This window comes from Ahaetulla prasina, chromosome 1 (assembly GCF_028640845.1).
Source record: "Ahaetulla prasina isolate Xishuangbanna chromosome 1, ASM2864084v1, whole genome shotgun sequence".
Lineage (NCBI taxonomy): Eukaryota > Metazoa > Chordata > Lepidosauria > Squamata > Colubridae > Ahaetulla > Ahaetulla prasina.
The window spans coordinates 79,580,275-79,608,106 of record NC_080539.1 but is presented as its reverse complement, the minus strand read 5'-3'; the positions used below and the strand labels follow the sequence as shown (position 1 = coordinate 79,608,106).

The 27,832-nt window shown below is 33.9% G+C and overlaps 1 protein-coding gene across 4 annotated transcripts in view; it reads left to right on the top strand.

Moving 5' to 3' along the window:
• SDCCAG8 (SHH signaling and ciliogenesis regulator SDCCAG8) overlaps nucleotides 1–27,832 on the top strand; it is a 128,373-nt gene that overhangs the window by 7,068 nt on the left and 93,473 nt on the right. For 2 of the 4 annotated variants that reach the window (XM_058165582.1, XM_058165564.1), the window contains exons 4-12: nucleotides 1,336–1,449; nucleotides 1,995–2,117; nucleotides 9,802–9,933; nucleotides 15,735–15,799; nucleotides 17,090–17,278; nucleotides 17,558–17,650; nucleotides 19,564–19,702; nucleotides 22,251–22,403; nucleotides 26,905–27,039. In XM_058165582.1, coding sequence (XP_058021565.1) covers nucleotides 1,336–1,449; nucleotides 1,995–2,117; nucleotides 9,802–9,933; nucleotides 15,735–15,799; nucleotides 17,090–17,278; nucleotides 17,558–17,650; nucleotides 19,564–19,702; nucleotides 22,251–22,403; nucleotides 26,905–27,039 — 1,143 coding nt within the window. The remainder of the gene's footprint in view (nucleotides 1–1,335; nucleotides 1,450–1,994; nucleotides 2,118–9,801; nucleotides 9,934–15,734; nucleotides 15,800–17,089; nucleotides 17,279–17,557; nucleotides 17,651–19,563; nucleotides 19,703–22,250; nucleotides 22,404–26,904; nucleotides 27,040–27,832) is intronic. The other 2 variants (XM_058165591.1, XM_058165574.1) reach the window with 1 other exon arrangement.

The window sequence follows — 27,832 nt, the reverse complement described above, 5'->3', positions numbered from 1 at the left end:
TTGTCATAACACCATACATAAGTATAAGCATGAAGCAACAGTAGGACAGGAACGGTAGGCACGTTTGTGCACTTATGCACGCCCCTTATAGACCTCTTAGAAAAAGGTCTATAAGGTGAGGTCAATAGTAGACAATAGTAGACTTTTGCGAAGCAAAAGCAGCCAAAGCTAGAAAGGCAGTGGTGGGTCTTGGGAGTAGACTTTTGATAGAGATCAAGTTAGTCTCCTCTTTCTTGGTCTTTAGGAAACATCAAGAGTAGATTTATATAAGATATATTTTTCTTAGTTTTAAGACTGCACCATCTCTTATGTTATTATTGCTTTTAATTCATTGTTTATGTATGTATTACTATATTCATCAGATTTCTTTATCTGACTCTGGGCAATTTGCAAATAAAAAAATGTTACTGTTTTAATGTTTACATTTGTTCTTTCAGTTGGAAGAGTTTTAATTTAATTGTGTCATTTTAACTATACCATGTCTGTTTTAAAGTATCTGAGGGTTGCTAAATTTTGGTGAGGCATAAGTTGAATGAATGAATGAATGAATATTTAAAAAAATAAGCAAGCAAGCATCTTAGGGAGGCTATCTGAAAATCTGAAGATCACCATAAATATGCCCTGGTTCCTTTCTGATGGCAGTCCTTATTCCAGTTGAGAAAAATTATAAGGAGATTAGAAGTTGGGATGGGTGTATTCACAGTGATCGACATCAAGATGGTCTTTCAATAGTTGGTCCCAAGATGTTTAACAGAAAGCCCGGTTTGTTATCAACTCAAATATTGTCCAAGAGTAGTCCAAGAGTCCTTTGGTAAATACTTATTCCAATGCTTGTGCATTGTCTTTACTTATGTACCTCTGTTTGGATTAAACATGATATATGTCAGGTAATAAACTAAAATAAATAAACTTTTATTTATCATGCTTAATTGTAAAAGTACAGTGCATATGCAGGTACAGGAAGTACATGAACATTTAAAAAATACAAAGCAGCAATGTTTACATTCTATCTACTTTAGAGGCTTTCTTTGAGTGGAAAATAGGAATCTTCTGCTAACAGACATTTGTAGCAGAGAGTCAGGAATTGCTTCCTCAAGCTTTCTTTCATCCTTTTCCTATATCCGTCCACTCAGGAAGACCTTAATCTACTTTGAAATGGCCTCCTATCCTTCTGAGCAATCAGCATCCCATTACTGAAGGGAACCCATTTGATAGATTTCTTACTGTAAATTATTCTACTCTTAAAATGCTAACGGTATTCTAATACGAAACAGTTTGGAAAGAATTTTATCTGAAACATGTAATTCTGGTGTTCTTGCTTTTTATTTCCTCTAGAGAACATCCAAAGCTACTGATCACAGTTTGCCTGCCCTTTCTGAACTTGTTCCCATCATAAATGATCAGTCTCAATATATTACTCATTTAGAAGCTGAAGTCAAGTTTTGCAAGGTATCGTACCTGTTCTTTCAAGGCAGCTTTATTCATCTGCCATTAACATTTGAAGTTTTAACCCCACAATTCTGTATATTATATACAAAACAGAGATAATTTTTAGTAACAGAAAAGAAAGAATTTCATTTTATTTTTATTAGTAAAAAGTTTATTTTAGCCAACAGCTTTAGATGTACCTGAAGTAGGAAGTAACTGTTTCTACTGTAATACCGTATTAAAAACATGAGAATTTGAACAATAAGTAGCAAAAAATTATAGATAGTCCTCGACTTATAGCCACAATTGAGGCCAAAATTTCTGTTGCTAAGTGAGACAGTTGTTAAATGAATTTTTTATTCCAGTAGCATATTATTTCAAGCATGCTAGAACTTGCAAGAAATCCTTTTCTGTTGTTTGATATGTCACTAAATTTAGCTATGCTTCCATTGATGTAAGATTTTATGCAAAATTGAATGTTAATTACACTACTGTCTTTTTGTTTGTGAAGAGGATTGATTCCATTTTTAAATAATTACATTAAAAATAATTACTTAACATTCTAGGAAGAAATATCTGAATTGAAATCACGTATACATGTTGTTGTAGTTGAAAATGAGAAGCTACAAAATGATCTGAAAATGGAAACAGAGCGGATCTTGAGAGAGCAAACTGTCCTCAATGCCTCAGTGAGTTCTATGGAATTTAAAATGTTTAATATTTATTTAATTAAATATTTATTTAAAAGAAATGTTTAATATTTATTTAATAAGGAAATATAATAATGCATCAAAATGTCACATAAATGCAGCTTATGTTACCAGATATATAAACAGAGATAGATCTGTATTGCTCATAGCATAGTGCACAATTTGCACAATTTAATATTTTGTCTTATTATAAAATCATAATAACTTGAAGGAACCTCAGTAATCATCTAATCCAAACCCCTGCTTTGGGCAATATCTGTTGAAGTATTTTGGGTGAAGGGCTATCTAGTTTCTGTTTGAAGGAGGGGCCAGGATCTAACCTAAAGGTGGCTAAACTAACAGATAGTAGGACTTTAACCACGTCCTCAGACCTAACAGAATCAAGCTCAGTCTAGATAACAATACAACTGGATTAGACTTGCCTAATCAGTGTCTAACTCCAACTAAATCTGAGTGACATCTGCAAGATTGCATGAATATTTCTTATCATAGTCCTGCAGATGATCCTGAGGCCCAGCCTGTCCTGAATCTGAAGCGGATTACTCTAAATAGGGCTGCTGGCTGATATCAGAAGATGCAATAAATATGGACAAATAGCAACGTTTTGCCACCTTTATTGTCATGACATAGGTCTGACACTGGCTCTTATTCAGTTGGATTCATTCTTTGTCTTCCTCCATTGGCGCTCCAGTCATTGATTCTGGCAAAGCCTTGTGCCCTTAAGTTTCTAAATGTGAAGGATATACAGATAGGGTTTAGTTTATCACTAACTATATGTCTCATCTTGTAGAACAGAATACACTGAAAATAGAAATAAATTTAGTCATCATAATTCAATAAATATTGAGTTTTGTTTAATTACATATTTTAATGGCTTCATATGGTAACAATTAATGCTGCTTCCACTCATTTTTTTTTCATAAAAAAGTTTTATTTTTACAATCATATCAAACAGCTCATCCAATGTACAGTTATATACAATTAGTCAGGCTTGCCCAGTCACCACCCCCCTTTTTAACACTCTTCCCTCTTCTACCTTCTTCTACTTTCCAGACCTTCCTCTCCTTCTCTTAACTACATCCTCTCCTCCCTCCACCCTCCACCTTCCTTCTCCCTCTTCTACCCCTCTTCCTTCCTCTTCTCCTCTTTCCTTCCTCCTACTCTCTCCTCTTTTCTCTCTCCCCACCATTCTAAAATGGTAACTGGGCAGACCCGACCCTACATTAATTATATTTATACATTTTCAATAATCCCTGTACATTAACCATCACTCCATCCTCTACCCTCAACCCCCCAATTCCCCTCCCCCTTACCCCCCACCCCCCACCTCCCACCCCGACTTCCCAGAACAAAATGCAGGGTATCAAAACTAACAATCATAATCCAAAATAATTCCTAAATTATAATCTCTAGTCACTCCACACATAATCACACTCTCAATTCCCCTCTCCTTCAGAAATATATCTAATACAAAATATTTCCTAAATTTACTCATATGCTATTCGATATTTTTTTATCTGATACTTATTTTGAATATAATCAATCCACATTTTCCATTCTAAAATATATTTTTCTTGTGTATAGTCTTTCAAGTAAGCAGAAATTTTTGCCATTTCTGCCAGATTTGATACTTTGAGTGTCCATTCTTCAATTGTAGGTAATTCTTCTTTCTTCCAATATTGAGCAATCAAAAGTCTTGCGGCTGTTATTAAGTTCAAAATCAATTTAGTCTCTATAGCTGTACAATCCATAATTATTCCTAGTAGAAAGAACTGCAGAGTAAACTTAATCTTCGTTTTCAAAATATTCTGCATGATCCACCATACTTTAATCCAAAATGCTTTAACTTTTTTACAAGTCCACCATATATGGTAATAAGTGGCATCTTCACAATCGCATCTCCAACATTTAGCCTGTACATTAGGATACATACATGACAACTTTTGGGGTCTAAATGCCATCTATAAAACATCTTATAAAATTTTCTCTCATATTTTGCGCTTGTGTAAATTTAACATTCCTCACCCAAATTCTTTCCCAAGTTTCCAACATTATTGGTTGCTGAAAATTTTGTGCCCACTTAATCATACAATCCTTAACCAATTCAGTCTCTGAGTCTATTTCTACTAATACATTATACAACCTCTTAATATGCTGTTGGCCTTGATCTCTCATTTGTTTTAACAAATTATCCTCAGTTTGCTTAACCCCTATTTTTTGATCTAATTTCCATCTAGCTTGTAATTGTCCATATTGGAACCATGTATAATTTTTCCCTTCTTCCCCCATCTTTTCTCTGGATTTTAATTGTAATTCCCCCTTTTCCATACAAAGAAGTTCTTTATAGGTAACTACCTCCATCTTTTGATATATATTTATATTTTCTGTCATGTGTCTCTTGATTGCCCATATTGGAATCTTTCCATCTAATTATATTGATATTTCCTCCAGACCCTCAATAATGCATTTCTAATTATATTATTTTTAAATATTTTATCTACTTTCTTATCATATAATAAATAGGCATGCCACCCATATAACAAACCATAACCTTCTATATTCAAAACTCTTTCCTCAGTTAAATTAATCCAATCAGTAATTAATGATAAGACAACTGCTTCATAATACAATTTTAAATTAGGCATTTTAAGACCCCCCCTTTCCCTTGTGTCCTGCATTATTTTTAATTTTATTCTTGGTTTTTTGCCCATCCATACAAAGTTATTAACCCCCTTTTGCCATTCCTGTAATTTGATATCATTCTTAAGTACCGGTATCATTTGAAACAAAAATAGAAACCTGGGCAAAACATTCATTTTTATAGCTGCTATTCTTCCCAGCAAGGATAGTTGTAACTTCTTCCAATTCTCCATTTCTTTCCATACCTTCTGCCACAATACCTCATAATTATTTTTGTATAATTTGACATTTGAAGCTGTAATATATATTCCTAAATATTTAACCTTTTTAACGATTTCAAAACCTGTAGTTCTTTCTAACTCTTCTTTTTGTTGTATATTCATATTTTTAGTTATCATCTTTGTCTTTTGCTGATTCACCTTAAATCCAGATACTTTACCATACTGACCAATTATATCTTTTAAACCAGTAGCTGAGTATATTGGTTGGGATACAGTAACAACCAAGTCATCTGCAAAAGCTCTTAATCTATAATCTTGATGTTTAACTCTAATTCCCTTTATTCGATCGGAACCACGTATTTTATTCAGAAGAATTTCTAAAGTTAAAATAAAAGTAATGGGGACAGGGACATCCCTGTCTCGTCCCTTTCCCAATTTTAAAAGTTTCTGTTAACCCACCATTTACTATTATTTGTGCTGTTTGCTTCTGATATATTGCTTTAATTGCATGGATAAAATAATCCCCAAATTGCATTTTTCTATTACTTTAAACAAAACTGCCAATCCAATCTATCAAAAGCTTTTCAGCATCCAAAAAAGAGTGCCGCTGAGACTTGGTTGTTTCGTTCCAAATATTCAAGTAAATTTACAATTTGCCTCACATTATATCTCATCTGCCTACCCTTAATATATCCTGACTGATCATTATGAATTATTTGATTCATCACTGGCATTAATCTATTAGCAAGTATCTTGGCAAATATCTTGTAATCAGTATTTAAAAGTGATATAGGCCTATAATTCTCTGCTTTAATACCATCTCGATCTTCCTTCGGTATTAACGAAATAAAGGCTGTCCTCCATGAAGGGGAACATCCCTCCCATTTGAATTTTATTAAATAACTCTTTAAGTGGTTCAACCATCTCATTTTGTAAATTTTATAATAAACAGTTGTTAAACCATCTGTACCTGGTGCTTTACCGATTTTAAGTTGCTTAATTGCTAACAAAATTTCCTCTGAAGTAATTAATTGATTCAGTTCTTCTCTTTGATTTTCTGTAAGCTCACAAATATTTTGTTGTTGTAAATATCTTTCTATCTCTGTATCATCAATCATATCCCTAGTATATAACTTACTATAATACTCTAAAAATGCTTTTTTAATCAAGTTCTTTTGATAAACTTCCTTACCCCTATATTCTATTTTATCAATCATTCGTGATTTCTGTTTTTTCCTTATTAAATAGGCAAGCCATCTTCCTGGCTTATTGGCATTATTAAACGTATTATGTTTTACATATTGTAAATTAATTGCTACTTGATCTGCCATCAACATGTTAAACTGACCTCTTAATATATTTATTGATTCTTTTATTTTAATATTTCCTGGGCTATTTATCAATAACTGTTCTTTCTTTTTAATTTCCTCTTCCAATTCCTTTTTCTTTTTCTGCAGTTTATTTTTGTATTTAATATTCATTTGTATAAGATTTCCTCTCATATAACCCTTGCTAGCATCCCAAATCATCTCTATAGATGTCTCTTTTTTCATATTCATAATAAAAAATTCTTTCATTTGCTTTTTACATTCATTTACATTTTGTTCATATTTAAACAAATTCTCATTCAACCTCCATGATCTCCTAGCCTCCTTTTCCCGATCAAATTCAATCCAAACCGGACTATGATCAGATAGAGTTCTTGAACAAATCTTAGTCTTCTTCACTCTAGAATACAAATCATTAGAAATCAAAATAAAATCAATCCTCGAAAATGATTGATGCCTGTCAGAAAAGAAGGTAAAATCCCTCTCTTCTGTATTATGTTCTCTCCAAATATCTCTTAATTCCAAGTCCTCCATCATTTCAAAAAAAGCCTTTGGTAATTTCGCCCGGCTTGAAATCTTCTTTAAACTTTTTTTGTCTTTTTGAGTATCCAACACACCATTCCAATCACCCATTAATATATATGATTTATAATCCCAAAATACTATTCTTTTATGTAAAAACTTGAAAAAAATTTCTTGTTGTTGATTCGGAGCATAAACTCCTATTAATAATGTCTTCTTTCCCTCCAACAAAAGTTCAATAGCAATGTATCTTCCTTGCTTATCCACCTCAATTAATTTTGCTGATATATCCTTCTTTATATATATAACTAAACCGTTTTTTTTCCCCAAAGAGGAGGCAACAAAATGTACTCCCAGTTTTGAGTTTATCAAATATTTCTGGTCTAAAGATCTAATATGTGTTTCTTGTAAACAGGTAATGTCATTTTTAAATTGTTTCAAATAATGAAATACTTTCCTTCTCTTCTGTGGTGAATTCAAACCATTAACATTCCAAGATAATAGTTTAATTGCCATTATCGGCCAAAGGAAACTTTTGGAACACCAGCCGCAGATCACATTTTGCTTTAGGCCTTGCTCCTCCCACTGTTTCCGTTGTAGTAGTTGCCAGTAGTTGTTGTGCCTTCATCTCTTGTTCCTTGCGTTTAGCAGCAGCTCTTGTCAGCCTTTGTTCCTTTGAATCTGAACCCGTCGTAGGTATTTCCAACACTTGTAATAAATCTTCTTCCATCACAATCTGTTCTTGTACCTGCTTCACTTCTCTTTCCTTCCCTTCTTCTAGCTTCCAATGGGGGAAGACTTCCAACTTTTAATACCTCAGCATAAAATTCTCTTGCTTTTCCAACTGTATTGAGACGATGTACTTTCCCTGCATAATATACTATTATACCAGTTGGAATATCCCATCTATATTCAATCTGACGTTTTTTAAGTTCATTCACCAGGAAGGCAAATTCCTTCCTAGCCCTTAACATTTTTGGTGGAATTTCCTTTAATATTAAAATATCTTGACCAACAACCTGTATCTTCTCCCCCTTATATGAGGCTTGCAGAATCTGATTTCTCACTGTTCTATTTGTAAAATAAATAACAACATCCCTTGGCAACTTTTTTTGCCTTGCTATCCAAGAATTCACGCGATATATTTTATCAATTTGATAAGCCACATCTGCTGGACGGACTGCTAATATCTCAGCAAATACTTCAGAAAAAATTTCCCTTAAATTCTCTTCTTTATTCTCTTTCAAGCCACGGATTCTTAATGCAAATTCCATATTTCTATATTATATCAAAACTATTTCATCATCTGTTTTTTCCATTTTACTTTGAAATTCATCCATTTTATTTTCTAATTTTGAGTTAAATTGCTTGATTTCCTCAACTTCCTCTTCTAATAAAATCACATTTGTTGCCAAACTTTGTACTGCAATTACAAATCCTTCTTTAACTTCTTTTTTTCCCACTTGAATTTCTAATATCTGCTCTTTCATTTCAGACATCTCATCAGTTATTACTTTAAATTTTTCTTGTATAAAGTCCTTCAAGTTCTCTTGTAACGCCTCTAAATTCAATGTTCTAGTCTCTGCTGTATGAGCTGGAGAGGCACCAGCTGATGAGATTCCAGAGCCCTTTGTTACAGTAGATTTTAGTTGTTTGGCTGCCATCTTCTATAAAATTATTTATTTATTTATTTCACTTTAAATCTTCTTAACCTGTGAAAAACAGAGTCTTTTAAAGCAATATTTAAAAATCTCCCCTAGATTCTATCAGCAGGCAGCAAGGAGTTAAAGTAGCAAATAACATGCAATTTACCAGCGGCAGATGGCAAGCAATAAAAGTATCACTTTCGCTTTCCACTCCTTAGCTTGTTAACAATTCGCCTCCATTTTCTTGCTATTTTCAAGCTTGTTACAAAGTAACGGGGAATTAGCTTGGCTACTTGCATAAAGTTCTCCCACTTTCGTTCTGTCCGGTATAATCCTTTATTGTCCAAAATAAATCTCGACGTTTGGTCGTGGTGATTGGTTCCGCCAAAGCAGAAAAATCCTCGGATCTGGAGCACTTCGGGTTGCTGGAGGGAACTTAACCCTTCAAACTCCTTTTTTCTCAGGGATTTTAGGGAAGTTCTACCTCTACCCTGCAGCACACCTCCTCTTCTTCTCCCGAAGAGGGGTTTTTTCGAACCACTGGACGACAGATTTAAGGTGTCCTAGCGATTCCACATAATCCAGAGGTTGGTGATCGTAAAGATCACCGCCATCACCTACGGTGCCAAACAGGAAGTCTCTGCTTCCACTCATTTTATCAGCAGAATTTCATTTGTGCAACATTATTTTTTCTTTCCTGATCTCTTTATCAAAACTAAAAATCTCCTGTAAGTCATAAAGCTCTTAGGAAAGTTCTGGAAATGGTGCAGAGTTGATGTTATAATAGAAGAAATAACTTGTGGAAATAGTTCAATAATTTGCTATATTAGTAATATAACATATAAAGTTATATCATTTCATTAGTTATTGAGCTTGTTATGAATAAATATAAGAAGATCGGTAGCAAACATCATATAAACCAGTGGTGAAATCCAAATTTTTTTACTACCGGTTTAGTGAGCATGGCTTGGTGGGCTTGGTATAGCTGGGTGGGCAAGACTGGGAAAGGATACTGCAAAATCCCCATTCCCACCCCACTCCAGGGGAAGGATATTGCAAAATCCCCATTCCCTCCCCACTCCTGGGGCAAGGATATTGCAAAATTTGCATTCTCACCCCACTCTGGGGCCAGCCAGAGGTGGTATTTGCCAGTTCTCTGAACTACTCAAAATTTCTGCTACCGGTTCTCTAGAACCTGTCAGAACCTGCTGGATTTCACCCCTGATATAAACCTATAGGATATCTTCAATGTGTGTGCTATGTATATGCATTTAAGGTGCACGTTCATTGTTGATATATGTTTCAGACCCTTCTGTCAAAATCTGGTGCTATAAATGGTGATCATTCTCATATTTGTGGAGCTGCTAAAGCATCTTGTCATATCATTGAGCAAGCCAAGGCACCTCCACTGGAATTGGAAAAGTGGCAACAGGAATTGGTCAGTATTTTTAAAATGTTGATTATTTTAGCATTAACAATTTATCATTCAGGTAAAATGCTCTACTTTTATGTTGAAAGTGTAAACATTTAATCAATTAATTAATTTAGACTGATTTAATGAAACATGATCAGAAAGTACAGTTCAAAATAGAGCTGCTGATGAGAATCTAATGAAACACTTTTATTTCACCTAAAATAATATACCATTTCCCCCCCTGATCTTTGTTGTTCAGTTCTAAAATCTTATACAGCCTAGAATCTAACCGTCTGTGAGCCCAATTTCTTTTTAGTCATTTACACTGACTGATCTTTCCTCCAGGATATTGCTATTTTCTTTCTTTCTTTTTTTAGTAAAAAAGTTTTATTTCCATTTTCCAACAACCTATTCAATATACAATCTCTTATTCAACACTAGTCATTAACTTTCATTTGTTACTTATTCGGACCTGCCCAGCTACCACTTCCTTCCTTAACAAACCCTTTCCTCCTCCTTTCTCTACTTTCTTCATCCTTCTTCTCCTTCGCTTTTCTACATCCTCTCCTCCTTCCCTACTCTTCTCTTCCACCCTTTCTAACCCTCTCTCTTTCCCCTTTCTTCTTCCTCTCCTTTCCCCCTTTTCTACCTCTCTCTTTCCTACCTACCTTCTTCCTTCACTCTCTCCTCTCCCTTTCCATTCCCTTCTGAAATGGCAGCTGAGCAGCCCCGATTTCATTTCAAATTATTTCTATTTCTTAATTACATATCTTCAATCATTCCATTACATTGATCCTTCATCTCCCCTCTCCCCTTCCCTCCCTCCCCTGCCACCCCCTGCCACCCCGAGACTTCCCAGAACAAAGTACAGGGTATAAGATTAACAATCATAAATTAAAATACAACATGAGTCATAATCCATAGTCACTCCTCTCTCTAAGACCTTAACTCCCCTTCCAGAAACAAAAAAGTACATTCTTCTTCCAGTCCATTATATATCAGTCCATTCCACTCCTAAAATCTTCAGAATCTTCCAATTAAATTAGTATTTCCAGTTCATCAATAAAATACATAGTTTTTAATATCCAATTTTCATCAATTAACACCAAATATATATCAATCCATTCCACTCCTGAAGTCTTCAGAATCTTATAGTTTTTAATATCCAATCTTCATCGATCAAGACCAAGATGATATTCCATCTTCCAGTATTCATCAGAAATTCTTTTATAATATACCTTTCTTCCTTAAACAGTCTCCCAAATATAATTCATATTTCCAGCTTAAATTCTTAAATTTTTATCCAATCTCCAAAAATAAGCAATATTCTATCTTCTCATATCTTTAATATCACTTACATAAATCAAATAACATTGCTAATATTAATATTTCTTCAATTTACCTTACATCTGTCAAATAACATTATTAAAATTATAACTTATATCGAAAATATATCAATTATAACAATTAAATTCTATTTAACCAAATACCAACATTACATCCATAAATTTTTCTATCTGTCCTCCAAAAGTTAAACAATATTCCATCTTCCCATTCCTTTATACCTCACATATATCAAATAGTAACCCAAAATAAGTCAGTTGTAAAAATTAAACCCTATATATATATATTTTAAAAAAACAACCATCAAAATCACATCTTAAGCATTCTCCTTCCCCTTGTCTTCTATCTTACACATTTTCCACCATCTGCTCACCAATCAGCTTAACATCTAACAATAAAGAATTTCCAATCTTTAATATATTGGCGTAAAAATCTTGTTTAAAAACTTATTAAGAAAAGATAAGCCTCCAAAAGTTCCTATAAAAAATAATAATCCATATTTGAAGTGAAGAAGTTTCCAAGATTTTAGTAGTTAGTTCTGTTTGCTTAAGAGCCATTCTTAAACTGTAAAATCTACCAAAAAGAGGGGGGAAAAAATTCAATAAACTTTTCTTCTTAAACATTGTGATAAAGAAAAAGGTAAAAAGAAAAAAAAATCATTAACAGTTCTTATTCATTCCATTTAAAAAGTAGCTTGTTATGTTCTTCTCTTCCTTTGTCCTTTTATAGTTTCACTTTCCTTTGTATATTGCAAACGCCATTTTAAATCCACTCAAGTTGAAAGTTAGTTCAAAGGAAAGCTATTTAAGAGCTGAAGTTAAGATTTATTACTTGCAAATTCTTGCTAGTCCTCCTACTTTGTTCTGTCTGTGTTGAGTTTTCTTTAAAAATAAATCTTGGCATAGAGATGGTCGCGGCTTCTCGTTCTGTATAAACAGAAGCACCCTGGGCATGGAGCTTCGTCAGGCTAAAGGGGAGCTCTCACCCTTCGATCCCCTGGTTAAATTCCAGGGGCTCCCGGGGAGCTCTACCCAAACCTGACCACTCTTCCCCCCACTTCTCCCGGGGGAGAGAATTCCAAACCGTTTGACAGCCCATTTACGCTGTCAGGGACGGTTTGACGAAACCCAGGGCAGACGATCCCAAAGGAACGTCCACGAAGCCTGCGTTGCCAGCGGAAGTCGATATTGCTATTTTCTAAGGTAGGTGAGTGATGACTAAACAAAAATACTCTTCCAAGAATAGGTGAAAACTCTCTTTATTTTAACTTGTTTTTAAAAAGCTATTCAGCAGAGCTCAACTAAAACGTTTTATTTTGCCATTTTTAAATTTTAAATTTTGCAGTTTTGCTGCATTTTATTGTATGCTGCATTTTTGTTCTGCATTTATTTTATATTTCTAATTTTAATAATAGTAATGTTCAAGCAGGTTGTAAATCTAGACAATAAGTAAAAATATTGAATCCAAGTTATTTTATTTGTCTATCAAATTTATATGGCTGCCCATCTCACAAAAGTGACTTTGGGAGATGTTACAATAAAACCAACAATTAAAATCATTTTACGAAAATCATTTAAAACAATTAAACTTAAATAAAAACAAAGTGTGGTAATTTAAAATAACCATTTACCAAATAACGTTACATTGAAGTATGTCTTTAATGATATATTTTGCCTTTTAATGTTAAAGTTTAGTTTTCTATCTAAAAAAGGTTAAGAAAAAGTTTGTGATTTAAATATTAGAAATTTACAAATTTACAAAAAATTTACAAAAAATGTTAATCTAAATCCCTAAACAATTTGATTTGACATTTAAAGCTTAACTCAGTGGATCTGTATTTTACAGTTGTATGTGCTGTATAACAACCTTATTTCAGTTCCCAGCATTTCTAATCAATAATACTTAGCAAATTTAATAGAAAATACCCAATATTTAATAATGCTTAGTTAAAATGAATTAGTCAATGTTTAGACAGACAGATTGCTAAAATTTAGAAGACAGATTTAGAAGACAGATTTAGAAGACAGATTTAGAAGACAGACAGATTGCTAAAATTTAGAAGACAGATTTAGAAGACAGACAGATTGCTAAAATTTAGAAGACAGACAGACAATGTTTAGACAGACAGATTGCTAAAATTTAGAAGACAGACAGATTGCTAAAATTTAGAAGACAGACAGATTGCTAAAATTTAGAAGACAGACAGATTGCTAAAATTTAGAAGACAGATTTAGAAGACAGACAGATTGCTAAAATTTAGAAGACAGACAGACAATGTTTAGACAGACAGATTGCTAAAATTTAGAAGACAGACAGATTGCTAAAATTTTGCTGATGCCCTGGCAGTCCTGACTATGCCCTATTTATAACCGAACAAATGATAGCTATTAATTTTATTTTAAAGGAGAAACTAAAATATCTTCATGAAGAAAAGACTGAAGTGTTTGAAGCTCAGATACAGTCTTTACGGTAAAAATTTTTTTAAGTATTTTTAGATTGAAGCTTTATGTCTCAATAGAATTGTCTCATTTTGCCTCATTATTTTTGTCCAGAAGTCAATAGAAATCATCATTATTTTATTCTCTGCTCTTAAAAGGTTTAAGACATATGCCTTATAGTTTAATAATGAGTCTGTTTCTGCATGTAATTGGATATATGTTTGTTGCTTTCCTGATAAGATTGCTAAATTATTTAGAAGACAGATTTAGAAGACAGACAGATTGCTAAATTATTTCAAAGTATCAATCAGTATCTAGAGGTGGAAAAATCCCTAACATTACAACCATACTGCCATTTTATACAGATAAAACTTTCAGAACAGTATAATGCTTGTTTCAGTTCCTCTGTGTCCCACTGATGCCTAAAATAGTATTTTAAGAAATATTAGTTATTTGTAAGATGAAAGATTTGTGTTTTCTTTTTGCAGCATGGTTATTTTATGACTGCACAGTAAATTCATTCATTCGATTTCTACAGCTGCCCAACTAATCCAAGTGATTCTAGGTGGCTTATAATTCTAAAATTATAAAACAATTAAACTTAAATAAAAACAAAGTGTGGTAATTTAAAATAACCATTTACCAAATAACGTTACATTGAAGTATGTCTTTAATGATATATTTTGCCTTTTAATGTTAAAGTTTAGTTTTCTATCTAAAAAAGGTTAAGAAAAAGTTTGTGATTTAAATATTAGAAATTTACAAATTTACAAAAAATTTACAAATTTACAAAAAATTTACAAAAAACGTTAATCTAAATCCCTAAACAATTTGATTTGACATTTAAAGCTTAACTCAGTGGATCTGTATTTTACAGTTGTATGTGCTGTATAACAACCTTATTTCAGTTCCCAGCATTTCTAATCAATAATACTTAGCAAATTTAATAGAAAATACCCAATATTTAATAATGCTTAGTTAAAATGAATTAGTCAATGTTTAGACAGACAGATTGCTAAAATTTAGAAGACAGATTTAGAAGACAGATTTAGAAGACAGACAGATTGCTAAAATTTAGAAGACAGACAGACAATGTTTAGACAGACAGATTGCTAAAATTTAGAAGACAGACAGACAATGTTTAGACAGACAGATTGCTAAATTATTTCAAAGTATCAATCAGTATCTAGAGGTGGAAAAATCCCTAACATTACAACCATACTGCCATTTTATACAGATAAAACTTTCAGAACAGTATAATGCTTGTTTCAGTTCCTCTGTGTCCCACTGATGCCTAAAATAGTATTTTAAGAAATATTAGTTATTTGTAAGATGAAAGATTTGTGTTTTTCTTTTTTGCAGCATGGTTATTTTATGACTGCACAGTAAATTCATTCATTCGATTTCTACAGCTGCCCAACTAATCCAAGTGATTCTAGGTGGCTTATAATTCTAAAATTATAAAACAATTAAACTTAAATAAAAACAAAGTGTGGTAATTTAAAATAACCATTTACCAAATAACGTTACATTGAAGTATGTCTTTAATGATATATTTTGCCTTTTAATGTTAAAGTTTAGTTTTCTATCTAAAAAAGGTTAAGAAAAAGTTTGTGATTTAAATATTAGAAATTTACAAATTTACAAAAAATTTACAAAAAACGTTAATCTAAATCCCTAAACAATTTGATTTGACATTTAAAGCTTAACTCAGTGGATCTGTATTTTACAGTTGTATGTGCTGTATAACAACCTTATTTCAGTTCCCAGCATTTCTAATCAATAATACTTAGCAAATTTAATAGAAAATAATAAAAATAATAATAAATTTAATAGAAAATACCCAATATTTAATAATGCTTAGTTAAAATGAATTAGTCAATGTTTAGACAGACAGACAATGTTTAGACAGACAGATTGCTAAAATTTAGAAGACAGATTTAGAAGACAGACAGATTGCTAAAATTTTGCTGATGCCCTGGCAGTCCTGACTATGCCCTATTTATAACCGAACAAATGATAGCTATTAATTTTATTTTAAAGGAGAAACTAAAATATCTTCATGAAGAAAAGACTGAAGTGTTTGAAGCTCAGATACAGTCTTTACGGTAAAAAAATTTTTAAGTATTTTTAGATTGAAGCTTTATGTCTCAATAGAATTGTCTCATTTTGCCTCATTATTTTTGTCCAGAAGTCAATAGAAATCATCATTATTTTATTCTCTGCTCTTAAAAGGTTTAAGACATATGCCTTATAGTTTAATAATGAGTCTGTTTCTGCATGTAATTGGATATATGTTTGTTGCTTTCCTGATAAGATTGCTAAATTATTTCAAAGTATCAATCAGTATCTAGAGGTGGAAAAATCCCTAACATTACAACCATACTGCCATTTTATACAGATAAAACTTTCAGAACAGTATAATGCTTGTTTCAGTTCCTCTGTGTCCCACTGATGCCTAAAATAGTATTTTAAGAAATATTAGTTATTTGTAAGATGAAAGATTTGTGTTTTTCTTTTTTGCAGCATGGTTATTTTATGACTGCACAGTAAATTCATTCATTCATTCATTCATTCGATTTCTACAGCTGCCCAACTAATCCAAGTGATTCTAGGTGGCTTATAATTCTAAAATTATAAAACAATTAAAACAATGTAAAAAAACCCATTAAAACATCAAAAACATCCACAAAACAAATAAAAATGACCTTAGGTCCATGCTGTGGTTGTTGGCCTATTTAAGGAAGGGGTGGTACTTCCTGCACCTTCTTCTAAGACGCCATCCTTGGAACTAATAATTTTAGTAAACTATCACCCTGTCTCTAACCCTCACTTTTTAGAAAAGGTTTTTGAAAAGGAGGCTGGTGTGCAGTTGAGGAATGCATGGAAGTGGATTATCTAGACCTGCTTCAGTTGATTCCTGCCAAGATCTGAAATGGGCAAATATACAAACTGTTAAGTCACTACCATTCAATTCATTTCATTAAAAACACGCACACAAAATTTCTAACTCCTAAAACAGATCAATCTTTTTTATCATGCTGTAGATACACATTATCCAGCTTTTTAATATCTGTTTCATACTGGAGTGATGCTCTTTTATTTGTCACTATTCATTTTCGCCTTTCATTTCTTCTTTCACCATTCTTTCTTCCCTTTCCCCAGCCTTGACATATGGTAATCTTTACTCAGGAAATATTTTATGCATCTGATGTGGATTGTGATCCATGAAAGGTTTATGTGGTAATAAGCTGGTTGTTCTTTAATGTGGCACAAAGCTGTGGTCTTTCAGAGAGTTTAAAGCAGTAAGAAAAAAGTTGTTCCAGTTGCTTTCCAATCATTATTGTACTCCGACCTTGTATGCTGTTTATAATTCTTTTATGTTGTTATTGTTGCAGAAAAGCATTATCAGAGTCACAAAAAAACTGTGAAGAGCTAAGCGGAAGATTAAAACATCAGCATTTGATCAATGCAGCGAATAGTCCTAATAGACCTGGTGGTCTCTGCTTAAATTGTGCACAACATGAAGCGGTTCTTTCCCAGACTCATTCAAATGTCCATATGCAAACCATTGAAAGACTAACAAAGTAAGCAGATGGATAGTTCTGAATTTTTTAAAAAACCCACAGCGTATAACAGAGTTGTAAAAATACTTTCATGAACATCAGTAATTTTAGTGCAATTGACTATGAAGACCCATTGCAATGTAAGGAAGCTTTACAAAAGCATTATTCCTCTTAGAGTATCTTCCTGCTCAGCAGCCATCCACTATAGACTCCTAACCGAGTGCTTTATTTGATTGTGGAATGGTTTTTAATGAGTCCCTTAGCTCCATTTCACAGATGGCTTCCATTTTCCTTTAACAGAACAAGATGTTTTCATACAGCCCTTCTAGTTGCTAAGAACCTAAAAGACTCAATACTTATCTTCATTCCCGACAGAGAGAATGAAGCCATCAAGTAAATATAAATAATTCTGTTTGTCTTTTTTTGTACATTAAATTTACCCAATCCATACTTTATAAATGCTCTTTATATGTATATGTACCGTATATACTCGAATATAAGCCGATCCGAGTATAAGCCGAGGTCCCCAATTTTACCCCAAAAACTGGGGTAAACTGGGGACTCGAGTATAAGCCGAGGGTGGGAAATGAGGCACCTACCGGTTGGGGAAACCCTCCCTCCCTCAGCTGAGAAGGCTGGCGGCTCCCCCGCCCCGCCCTCTCACTGCACCGGCAGGGCTTCCCCGCGCCGTCCGGTAAAATGTGAAAAAAAGAAAAAAAAACAAAACTCGAGTATAAGCCGTATATACTCGAGTATAAGCCGAGGGGCTTAAAAAAAACAAAAAACTCGAGTATAAGCTGTATAGACCCGAGTATAAGCCGAGGGCTTAAAAAAACAAAAACTCGAGTATAAGCTGTATAGACCCGAGTATAAGCCGTATATACTCGAGTATATACGGTAATTTAAAAATGGAAATCATTGGTTACAAAAAAGGTAATTGAGAAATAAACAATATGATTTTACCAACTGAATGAGGATCTGCCCCATTTTCATTTTCTCTATTTTCTAACCATTGTATTTAACATTGAAGTCAAAGTTATAAGTAATTGACTATAACTAGAGCTGTACAAATAATAATTTATCTGCCATTTATGTATTACGAATGAAGGCAAATATATGTGCCCTAGGAAGCTGCACCCAAACAGACACCATATAAACAAGATGCATAAAATAGCCCAAAGCATACATTCCGGTAGAGAGAAGTTCCTTGAAGAGGTGCTCCAGCACAAGTCCGAAAACTCAGAAGACTAAACCTCTTGTCCTGGTGACTGACCCAGATTGGGTCCTGCGAATATGCATTGTTTATTCCTCCTTATTCTAGACAATATTTGAGGACTTGGGGGCTGCTATTTAGTCTTATGAAATTCTGCAGATTTACAGGAAGCTTTCTTATCATGCTATAAAATCACTGAAAATAATAGAGCTATATTTTTTCTGGCCAATTTTTTTCTGTTTGGTAACAACCTTCTAGGACAGTGAAGGTAACAACCTTCTAGGACAGTGATGGTGAACCTTTTTGGTACCGAGTGCTCCTGCTGGAGCCTCGGAAACTCAAAGACCAGCTGACTGGTGCGCACATGCGTCTTCGTGTCAGGCCTGGAAACCAAACTAGGCCGTAGGTTTCCAGACGCTGCCACATTTCTCCCCTGAGGGGAAGAAGGGTGGTTGATGGGTATGGTAACATTCTTCAAGCGGTCAAGGTCGGATTGTGTTCGCATCTGCAGAAGGAGTGGCAAGAAGAGGTTTCGAATAAAGTGGAAGAACATTGGACCATGTGACCGACCGGCAAAGGGGTTGGGGGGGTGGGACTCTTGGGGTTTGTATAACTGAGAAAAGAATCCAGAAGTTTCAGTTTTGGAATTTCACTCATCGTGTGCCTGTTTCCTTATGCTAGTAAAGAACTTTGAAAGACAATGGCTTCTGAGTTTTTGGGGCTCCGGCGCATGTACGTTCCAATTTGGGCACTCAGTGCCAAAAAAGGTTTGCCATCACTGCCATATTACTTTCAGCAGGAATTGGTGGGGGAGAGTTCTTGGGAAGGGAGCTATAATTATGCCGAGGTTAACCCTTCCTGATCTGGAATCTAAACTACTACTTGTAGAATCATTGCTAATTTAGAGCGTAATGTGTAAAGATGTGGCAGACTATGCCTATCTTTTTTTAAACTGGCATAAATCTAATGTGATTGCTTTCTATATAATAACTTATAAATGCTAATAAATGTTGATGTTGCTCTTTATCTCTCTAAAGTATCTCCTACCTGTCTAATATATTGATCTTTTCTTTCTTCTCTCTTGTTGTTTAAGAGAGAGAGATGAGTTAATGGCAGCACTTTCTACAATAAGAATAAACTTAAATGAAATGCAACAGAGGGAATGCAGTGCTTATGAACAAGTGAAACAAGCAGTACACATGAGTGAAGAAGCTAATTTGGAAAAAACCAAGGTAAAATTGTGCAAAGACACAATAGTTTAGGTATCTGAAATTGTATCTACCATTTACAATATGCAAGAATGCTGAAAGTAATGCCTTTGAGAGGCATCTTGCTTGACAACTTTTGAATGCTAGATTTAATAGACTCTGTCCTAATGTGATTTTCCCAGCCAACTTTTGAAATGCAAAGTCAATGGGGAAAGCTGGATTTGCTTAATGACTGCACAATTCGCTTAACAACTATGGCAAAAAAGGCTGTAAGATCAGACTCACTTAACTCACTTAAGCAATGGAAATTCTGGTCCCAATTGTGGTCACAAGTCAAAGACTCTCTGTATTCATACAGCCTAATGGCTGCTAATTTGAATGGCATGAGCTAGGTCTCAGATATCCTTTTCCCTACTCCCTGTCCTATTTGTGATTTGTCAGAAAGAGGAAGAATTGGAATAGATGCATTTTTTTATTATTGCCTGTTCACTTAGAAGTGAATTCTCTCTCCTCAGTTTCAAGAACTTAGTGGGAGTTATACTTTTAATTGTTCATACTTTGCACTGAAAATGGTGCTATATAAACAATATTGAAGAGCTTTTCTAATGTAAATTAAAAAGTTTATTTTAGACATCTCTTGCTTTAGATTGATTTATTACCTTGGTAACTAGTGCCATCTGCTGTGGTATTAGTATATTGCATCTAGTTGAAAGGAATTTGTGTTGGAAGCAAACATTATTTTTGTAAGTGTTCAAACTGAATTGCACAAATGGAATTCAAGTATACTCTGAAAGAATCCAGTTAGCTTCAGTTCTAGGAATAGTGATATGACAATATCATTCATTAACTTCAATAATTTCAGAAGGTACCCAATAGTAATAGTGGCAAACCAGGGGTTTGGTTTGTAGTATTTTACAACGTTCTGTAAAATAACATTTCTTATTCCTATCACTTTAACAAGAATTTCTGAATATGCCACATGCAGAGAATATCAATGGGTCAGCACTGCACCTTTATAAGCAGAGTGCTTGTGCGTGTATTCTTCAGAGTTGACCTTGCATATTTGTGTAAACTAGAATCACTAGGCCTAGGATAATTTATGTTCATTTAGTATCTGCAGACACAGAGGAGTAAAAAAACAAACAAAAATATATAGAAATATCTGTTTTTAAGGTGGCAATTTTGTTACTCACCAATTTACCTATCAAATTTCTTGTTTTAATATCAATAAAGAAAATAAAGTGTAATTATTGAAAAGCTACTGAATTTTTATTTATTTTTATTTATAATTTAATTTCTATACCGCCCTTCTCCCGAAGGACTCAGGGCGGTTTACAGCCATATTAAAAATACAGAATATACAAAGTATAAATAACAGATTAAAACGAATTTAAAACAAAATATTTAATAGGCCTAATTAGCTAAAACGGTCATAGACCGATATAAAACCCTTTAAAATTTAAAATTATAATAAATTAATTAAAATACACTTAGGCTAGTCCCGCACGATTAAATAGTAGAGTCTTCAATTCCCGCTTGAAGGTTCGGAGGTCGGGGAGTTGGCGTAACCCTGGAGGTAACTCGTTCCAAAGGGCCGGTGCTGCCACAGAGAAGGCTCTCCCCCTGGGGGCCACCAACCGACATTGTTTGGATGATGGCACCCGGAGCAGGCCCACTCTGTGGGAGCGCACAGGTCATTGGGAGGCTATCGGTGGCAGAAGGCGGTCTTGTAGATATCTGGTGCTAAGCCATGGAGCGCTTTGAAGGTGATCACTAACACCTTGAATTGCACCCGGAAGTGCACTTTTACACTGAAGTGTAAAATCTGAAAGCCGGGGTGGCATACTTGCTAAGGTGTTCAACTGTGGATAAGGAAACCAAGATTCTGTTTCATTATTAATGATTAATAAAAGCAATATTTTGTAGAGACTATGGTCAAACAACAAGAGTAGATTTACTTTCTTTTAAGCCTAATTATGTTTCAAACAGGAAATAACTGCCTATCTAATAATGTTTGATTTAAAATACTAATATCACACAAGAAAATAACATTTAAATTGAGTAATTTAGTAAATTTAGTCTCAGATTGGAACAAAATATATGCTTGAAAAATGTGATGAAAAGATGAGATAAAGTAAGTACACTCACATCTGTATGTAAAAATATGCACCTTTATTCGTTTTCATCGTATGATATATACTTCAAAATGTGAAATCAGAATATTCATGGTGAAATGTTAATAGGTATTTAGGACAGACACATAAGCATTACCACTGACTTAAAGTTCTTTGAAAGTAGCTGTAATCTATTCTTTCACCATTCACTTATGAGCGACACACTGTTTTGTGAGTGTTGAAAGTATATTGTATAGTTATAAATTATAACTATAGTATATTATAATATAATATAAATTTATATACCGTATGCATCTTTATATATTAGTGAGAACATACTTAAAATTAAATGAATTTTTAATTTCATTTTTCTCCAAAATTTAATTAAATTGCCTTATATTAAAAGAATATATAATTTGGTTCTACAAATATTAGAGTGGTCTTCATCATCTCCACAGGCTTTAATTCAATGTGAACAGCTTAAAAATGAAATGGAGAGACAGAAAGATCGCCTTGAAAAAGAATTAGCGCTTCAGCTAGATAAGAGAGCTGGAGAACGAGAAGCAGTTCGTGAAGAAATGAAGAAAGAAAAAGAAAACCTGTCATCACTGGTATTTTCCTATCTTTTAATTACTTTTAATTAATTACATTTTACAATTTACCAAAGTTGTTTATCCAAAAAATCTGGTTGTTGTTTTTAGTAGGTATTACATTTATGAATCTTGTTGAAAACAATGTGTACTTACGCAACTCTAAAAAATTAGAAAGTAGGAAAAAAAACTGTTCTAAACACTTGAGCTATTTGATTATATGTTTAAATAGTTTCACTTAGCTCCAAAATATTCTTATATGTATATACATTTCCTGTATACAAATTTGTTACTATGAAATGGTTTAAGGAAGTTTTAAATGAAGCATGGAATATACAGAGTTTTTGTTGTTAGTTGTGAAGTCGTGTCCGACTCATCGTGACCCCATGGACATATACATATACATATATACATATACATATATATGTATAGACATATACAGAGTTACCTACTGCTATTGTTTTATTATTTGAGGAATATGAAATCTTTACTCATTAATATGGATATGTTTTTTTTTTCAGATTTTCATTTAAAAATATGATAGGGAACAGATAGCAAAAGAGGCAAGTAAACTCACAAACAATGGGAAAGAATAAAATAGATGTAATGTATCTTTGAACTCATGTAAAATAGTCTTTTTTTCATTTGCTTTATGGTTGAAGAATTGGCTTGGTCATTCTGCTAATTTGCTAATCCATGGTGAGCGGCCAAGAGTCATTTTGGAATTGGAATTGAAATTTGAATAAGCCTAGAAATTTGATAATTGAATAGGCAAGAAAATAATTTAAATTGTGACTTCAGAACGCTTCCCAGGTTTGTCTATGGAGATTCTCAGTCATCCAGCTGTCCCAAAGGTGCTTTTTCAAGAGGCATCTGGACTTCCTTGTTTTTCTCTGAAGACGTTTTGCTTCTCATCCAGAAGCTTCTTCAGTTCTGACTGGATGGTGGGGAATGGAAGGATTTATGCTCCTTGCAGACAACAGGTTATTTACATTCTTTTAGAGAATAGTTGAGGCTACTTGAGGAGAAAGTCCAGTTGCCTCTTGAAAAAGCACCTTTGGATCTTCTCAGATTTCTTCTACTGAAATTCAATGGCATTGGCTTATTGTATACATGAAACTTAACAATAGGAACAAAAGTTGGAAAAATGCTGAAAATCTCACCCTCATTATCTACCAGATCCTGTAGCCCTCAAATAAAAGCATTTTTTTTTTTAAAAATTGCCTCTACCTTCAAAAACCTGTAACAATAGACAGTAAATAACATCTATTGACTATGGGAAGGAGTATTGGAGGAACACTAATGACTATATCAGAGCAAGAAAAGTTTAAGTATAGTGAAAATATAGAAAATAGAAGAAATGTTCAAGGAGTTTATTACAATTAGAGCATCGGTATGATGACTTCATGTCTTCTGGCAATTGAGAGTTGTTGCATACAAGACTACCTTTTAGAATTCTTGTTTTAATGCCAAAATTTATGTGAAGCAAAATGCTTTGAGTCCATCAATATTGTCCAAATTACTTACCTTGAACCAGCCAAGACGGGAGTTTTAGAAGATGAGTTTGACTGTGATCATAGAGTAATTAAATGAAGCCTCAGCCAATATGTAAGAGCATGAAGATCAAACAGATGATCAAATCTTGGTTATAAATTATTTATAATTGTCTCATTGGTGGTCATTTGCTAATTTGACCCACAATTAAGTCTTGGTATTGAAAGATCATAGGAATAATGTGTTTGTATACAGCAATCCAGAGAGAAAAAGAGATTGGATGCAAAATTATAATAACAAAGTGTGTCATTAGGCTCAGTGGTTGTAATAATTGTTGGTGGATAAAGATACTTAATATAAAATGTATTAATTTTTATCTATGAAACAAGTGAGAAAGATGTGGCAAGTTAAGATAAAGGTACCAGGATAAATGGAAATGGTGCTATCTCCATGGTTCTTATCACAGCAGTTTATCCATAAAGCAAATACATAAAATGTTCACTCTCTAAAAATAAAAAAACTACCATATAAACAAATTACATGTAATCAGATAATTTGAGTCAGTTTCTTAAACTAAATAAAAGTGTTGAGATTTGAGAAAGGTAGCAAATAAACAAAAGACTGACTAAAGAAAGATGACAATGTTTAACTTTTGTTATGAGGGTGGCAATATTTTATCTTTTTCCCCCAGCAAGATTCTAGATTGATCATTCTGAACATTTCCAGTGTTTGTATGCTTGGAGGGCAATGGTTGTTAGCAAAATTTTGGCCTATATATTTAGTTATCTGTTTGATTTGTTCAACAGAGAAAGAAAATTATCCTTCCTTTGTTATGTACAAAGAATACAAATAATAATAATCAAGCCTTTTGTTTTGATAATAGCAATAGCAAATAGCACTTAGACTTATATACCGCTTCACAGTGCTTTACATCCCTCTCCAAGCGGTTTACAGAGTCAGCATATTGTCCCCAACAATCAGGGTCCTCATTTTACCAACCTCGGAAGGTTGGAAGTCAACCTTGAGCCAGTGAGACTTGAACTGCTGGTCACCAGAAGTAGCTTGCAGTATTGCATTCTAACCATTGCGCCACTACAGATCTTATGCACTAACATTTCCCAACTGAAATGTCATGTCTTAAACAACATGGAACTCTTGAGACAAGATTGTCTGGCTGTTATCAGGCAAGCATATGACACCAAAAGACATGTCAACAAGAGGCCAACACAACAGAGCTCTACTATAAGAGATTCATAGTAAAATCAAGAGGGTTAAACCTTAATAAGCATTTTATTAATATGATTATTATTAATATTAGTAATATACTAACATACTAATTCAGGCATCAGGACCCTAATATACCAATACTAAATATAACCCCTAAATACTCTTTACCATGGCTGACATTGCAAAAGATTTGCTTCTACTAGTTCTTAGCCTTTTAGTCAGATGTGCAAGTACCATGTAATCCCATGAACCATTTATAAATTGAATTCAAGCATTGGTCTCTACTAATTAGCTTTAAATTACAGATAATTAGATAGCTAAATTTAAAAAAAAACTAATCTACAACTAACTCATGATAGGGAAGAAGTGGTTTTTTTACATTTGCAGCTAAAAATCTCATGTACTATGCCAGTGATGGCAAACCTTTTCTGCACCAAGTGCCGAAAAGGGAGTGTACGCGCATCTGGGCCACAATCTGGAAGAGCAGGGCGCATACATGTGTCTGAAAATGAACTTCTGGTTTCACCTACTGAACTTTCCAGTTTGAGCCAGCTACTCTCCAGGTTTCTGGCGCGCATGTAAACACAATGATCAGCTGGCTGGCACACATGCTCACATAGGAAAATGGAAGACCAGCTGTTCTAGTTTCTGACACTGCCACATGCAAAAAGGCCAGCTGATTGTCACATATGTATGCGCACCAAAAACCCGGAACTGGCGATGCCACATGTACCAAGTAACATAGCTCAGCGTGCTACTTCGGGCACGCATGCCATAGGTTCACCATCATAGTACTAAGCAATCTAGAAATAGCACATACTTGTAAGCATATTGTGATTATAAACTTCTTTAAAATTTTGATTTATAGTTAATTTATTGTATTTTTAATTTAAAAAATTCCCTTGAGTAACAGAGTTGCAAAGTATTTGCCATTTTGAAATTATTTTAAATGTAGTTCCAGTATATAATTCCAAGTTATTAAAACATGTTTTGATTTGTAATTATTATTATATATCATTTATTTACCTTCATTACAGTACAGATAGGGACGCGGTGGCTCAGGGGCTAGGACGTTGAGCTTGTCGATCGAAAGGTCGGCAGTTCAGCGGTTCGAATCCCTAGTGCTGCCATGTAACAGGGTGAGCTCCCGTTACTTGTCCTAGCTTCTGCCAACCTAGCAGTTTCAAAAGCTTGTAAAAATGCAACTAGAAAAAATAGGGACCACTTTTGGTGGGAAGGTAACAGCGTTCCGTGCGCCGTTGGCGTTGACTCATGCTAGCCACATGACCACGGAGACGTCTTCGGACAGCGCTGGCTCTTTGGCTTTGAAATAGAGATGAGCACCACCCCCTAGAGTCAGCAACGACTAGCACGTATGTGCGAGGGAAACTTTTACCTTTACCTTTACAGTACAGATAATAGTTTCTACATTAAATATTCTTATATTGGGCCATTAAAAATTTTGATATATCTGCAAGATATTCATTTTGTTATTTATACAACAGGTAAAATTATGACAGTCCCAATTAAATAATGATTTCCCATTTCATTTTTAATGAATTTATCAGATTTTTTTTCAGGCAGAGCAATTGACCTAATAATAGCTAAATAAAGGATTGTATTAACACCAGTTTAGACCTCGTATAGGTATTTTAAGGAAGGAATATACAAATTGCAAAGAAAGACAGCTTGTTTGCCTACTTTTAGGAGCAAAGTCAATCTTTCCCCACCAGTGGAAATATCTGCATAATCTTTTGCCTGAACAATTTACTTCAGGTAATATCTTTATCTTTTATTTCAGGTAATGTCTTTATCTCAGAATGTTGCTGGTCTGGAGTCTCAGATTGACAGGATTACAAGGGAAAAGCTCTCCCTAACCCATCAGCTGGAAGAAGCTCAGAACCACCATGCTTCTCGTGAAATAGAGATCAATAAGGTAGAATAGTTTTTGAAAATACAGAAGAGGCAGTTTTCACTAGCTCCCATTTTAATGGTATAAATTAACCTTAACGAACAGCTTAGAGTCATTAGAACTATGGCAGATAAATTTGATATCTAAATAAATAACTGATGCAGCAAGGGCAGTTGAGCTTTACCAGCACAAAGGAGAAGCAGCAGAGGATTTACAGTAAGTTCAGTCAGTAAATGGCTTTGCAAATAAGTGCCAAATAAAAACTAAAAACCTAAACTTATTGTCGGTACAGTAGCATTACAATATATTATGTGGTCCATAACTGAATAAGAATCCAGTCTCAAAAGTCTTCAATTTCAAGAAAATGGTTGCTGAAACGAAGTCAGTATCAGCTTACAGCCCATGTCAAAATCTGCCCTGATAGACCAGGGGTGTCAAACTCGTGTTGTCACGACGGCATCACGTTACATATTGGGACTTTTTCTCCCTTCGCTAAACCGGGTGGGAGCGGGGCTGTGACCAGCCCACGGACCACAAATTTGACACCCCTGGATCACCATCTGAATGTTGGTTCTGGTATATTTTTACAATCTGGATTGACAACAAAGCAGAATGTTGACTGCACAACACTGCAATGTATTTTTTAGTGTATTGTATTGCTGTATTTGCCTTAGCATTAGCAAGTGTAAAATTTATATTTCAACAAATTTCTTAAATTTATTTATTTATTTATTTATTTATTTGATTTGATTTTTATACCGCCCTTCTCCCGAAGGACTCAGGGCGGTGTACAGGCATAATAAAACCGACAATACAA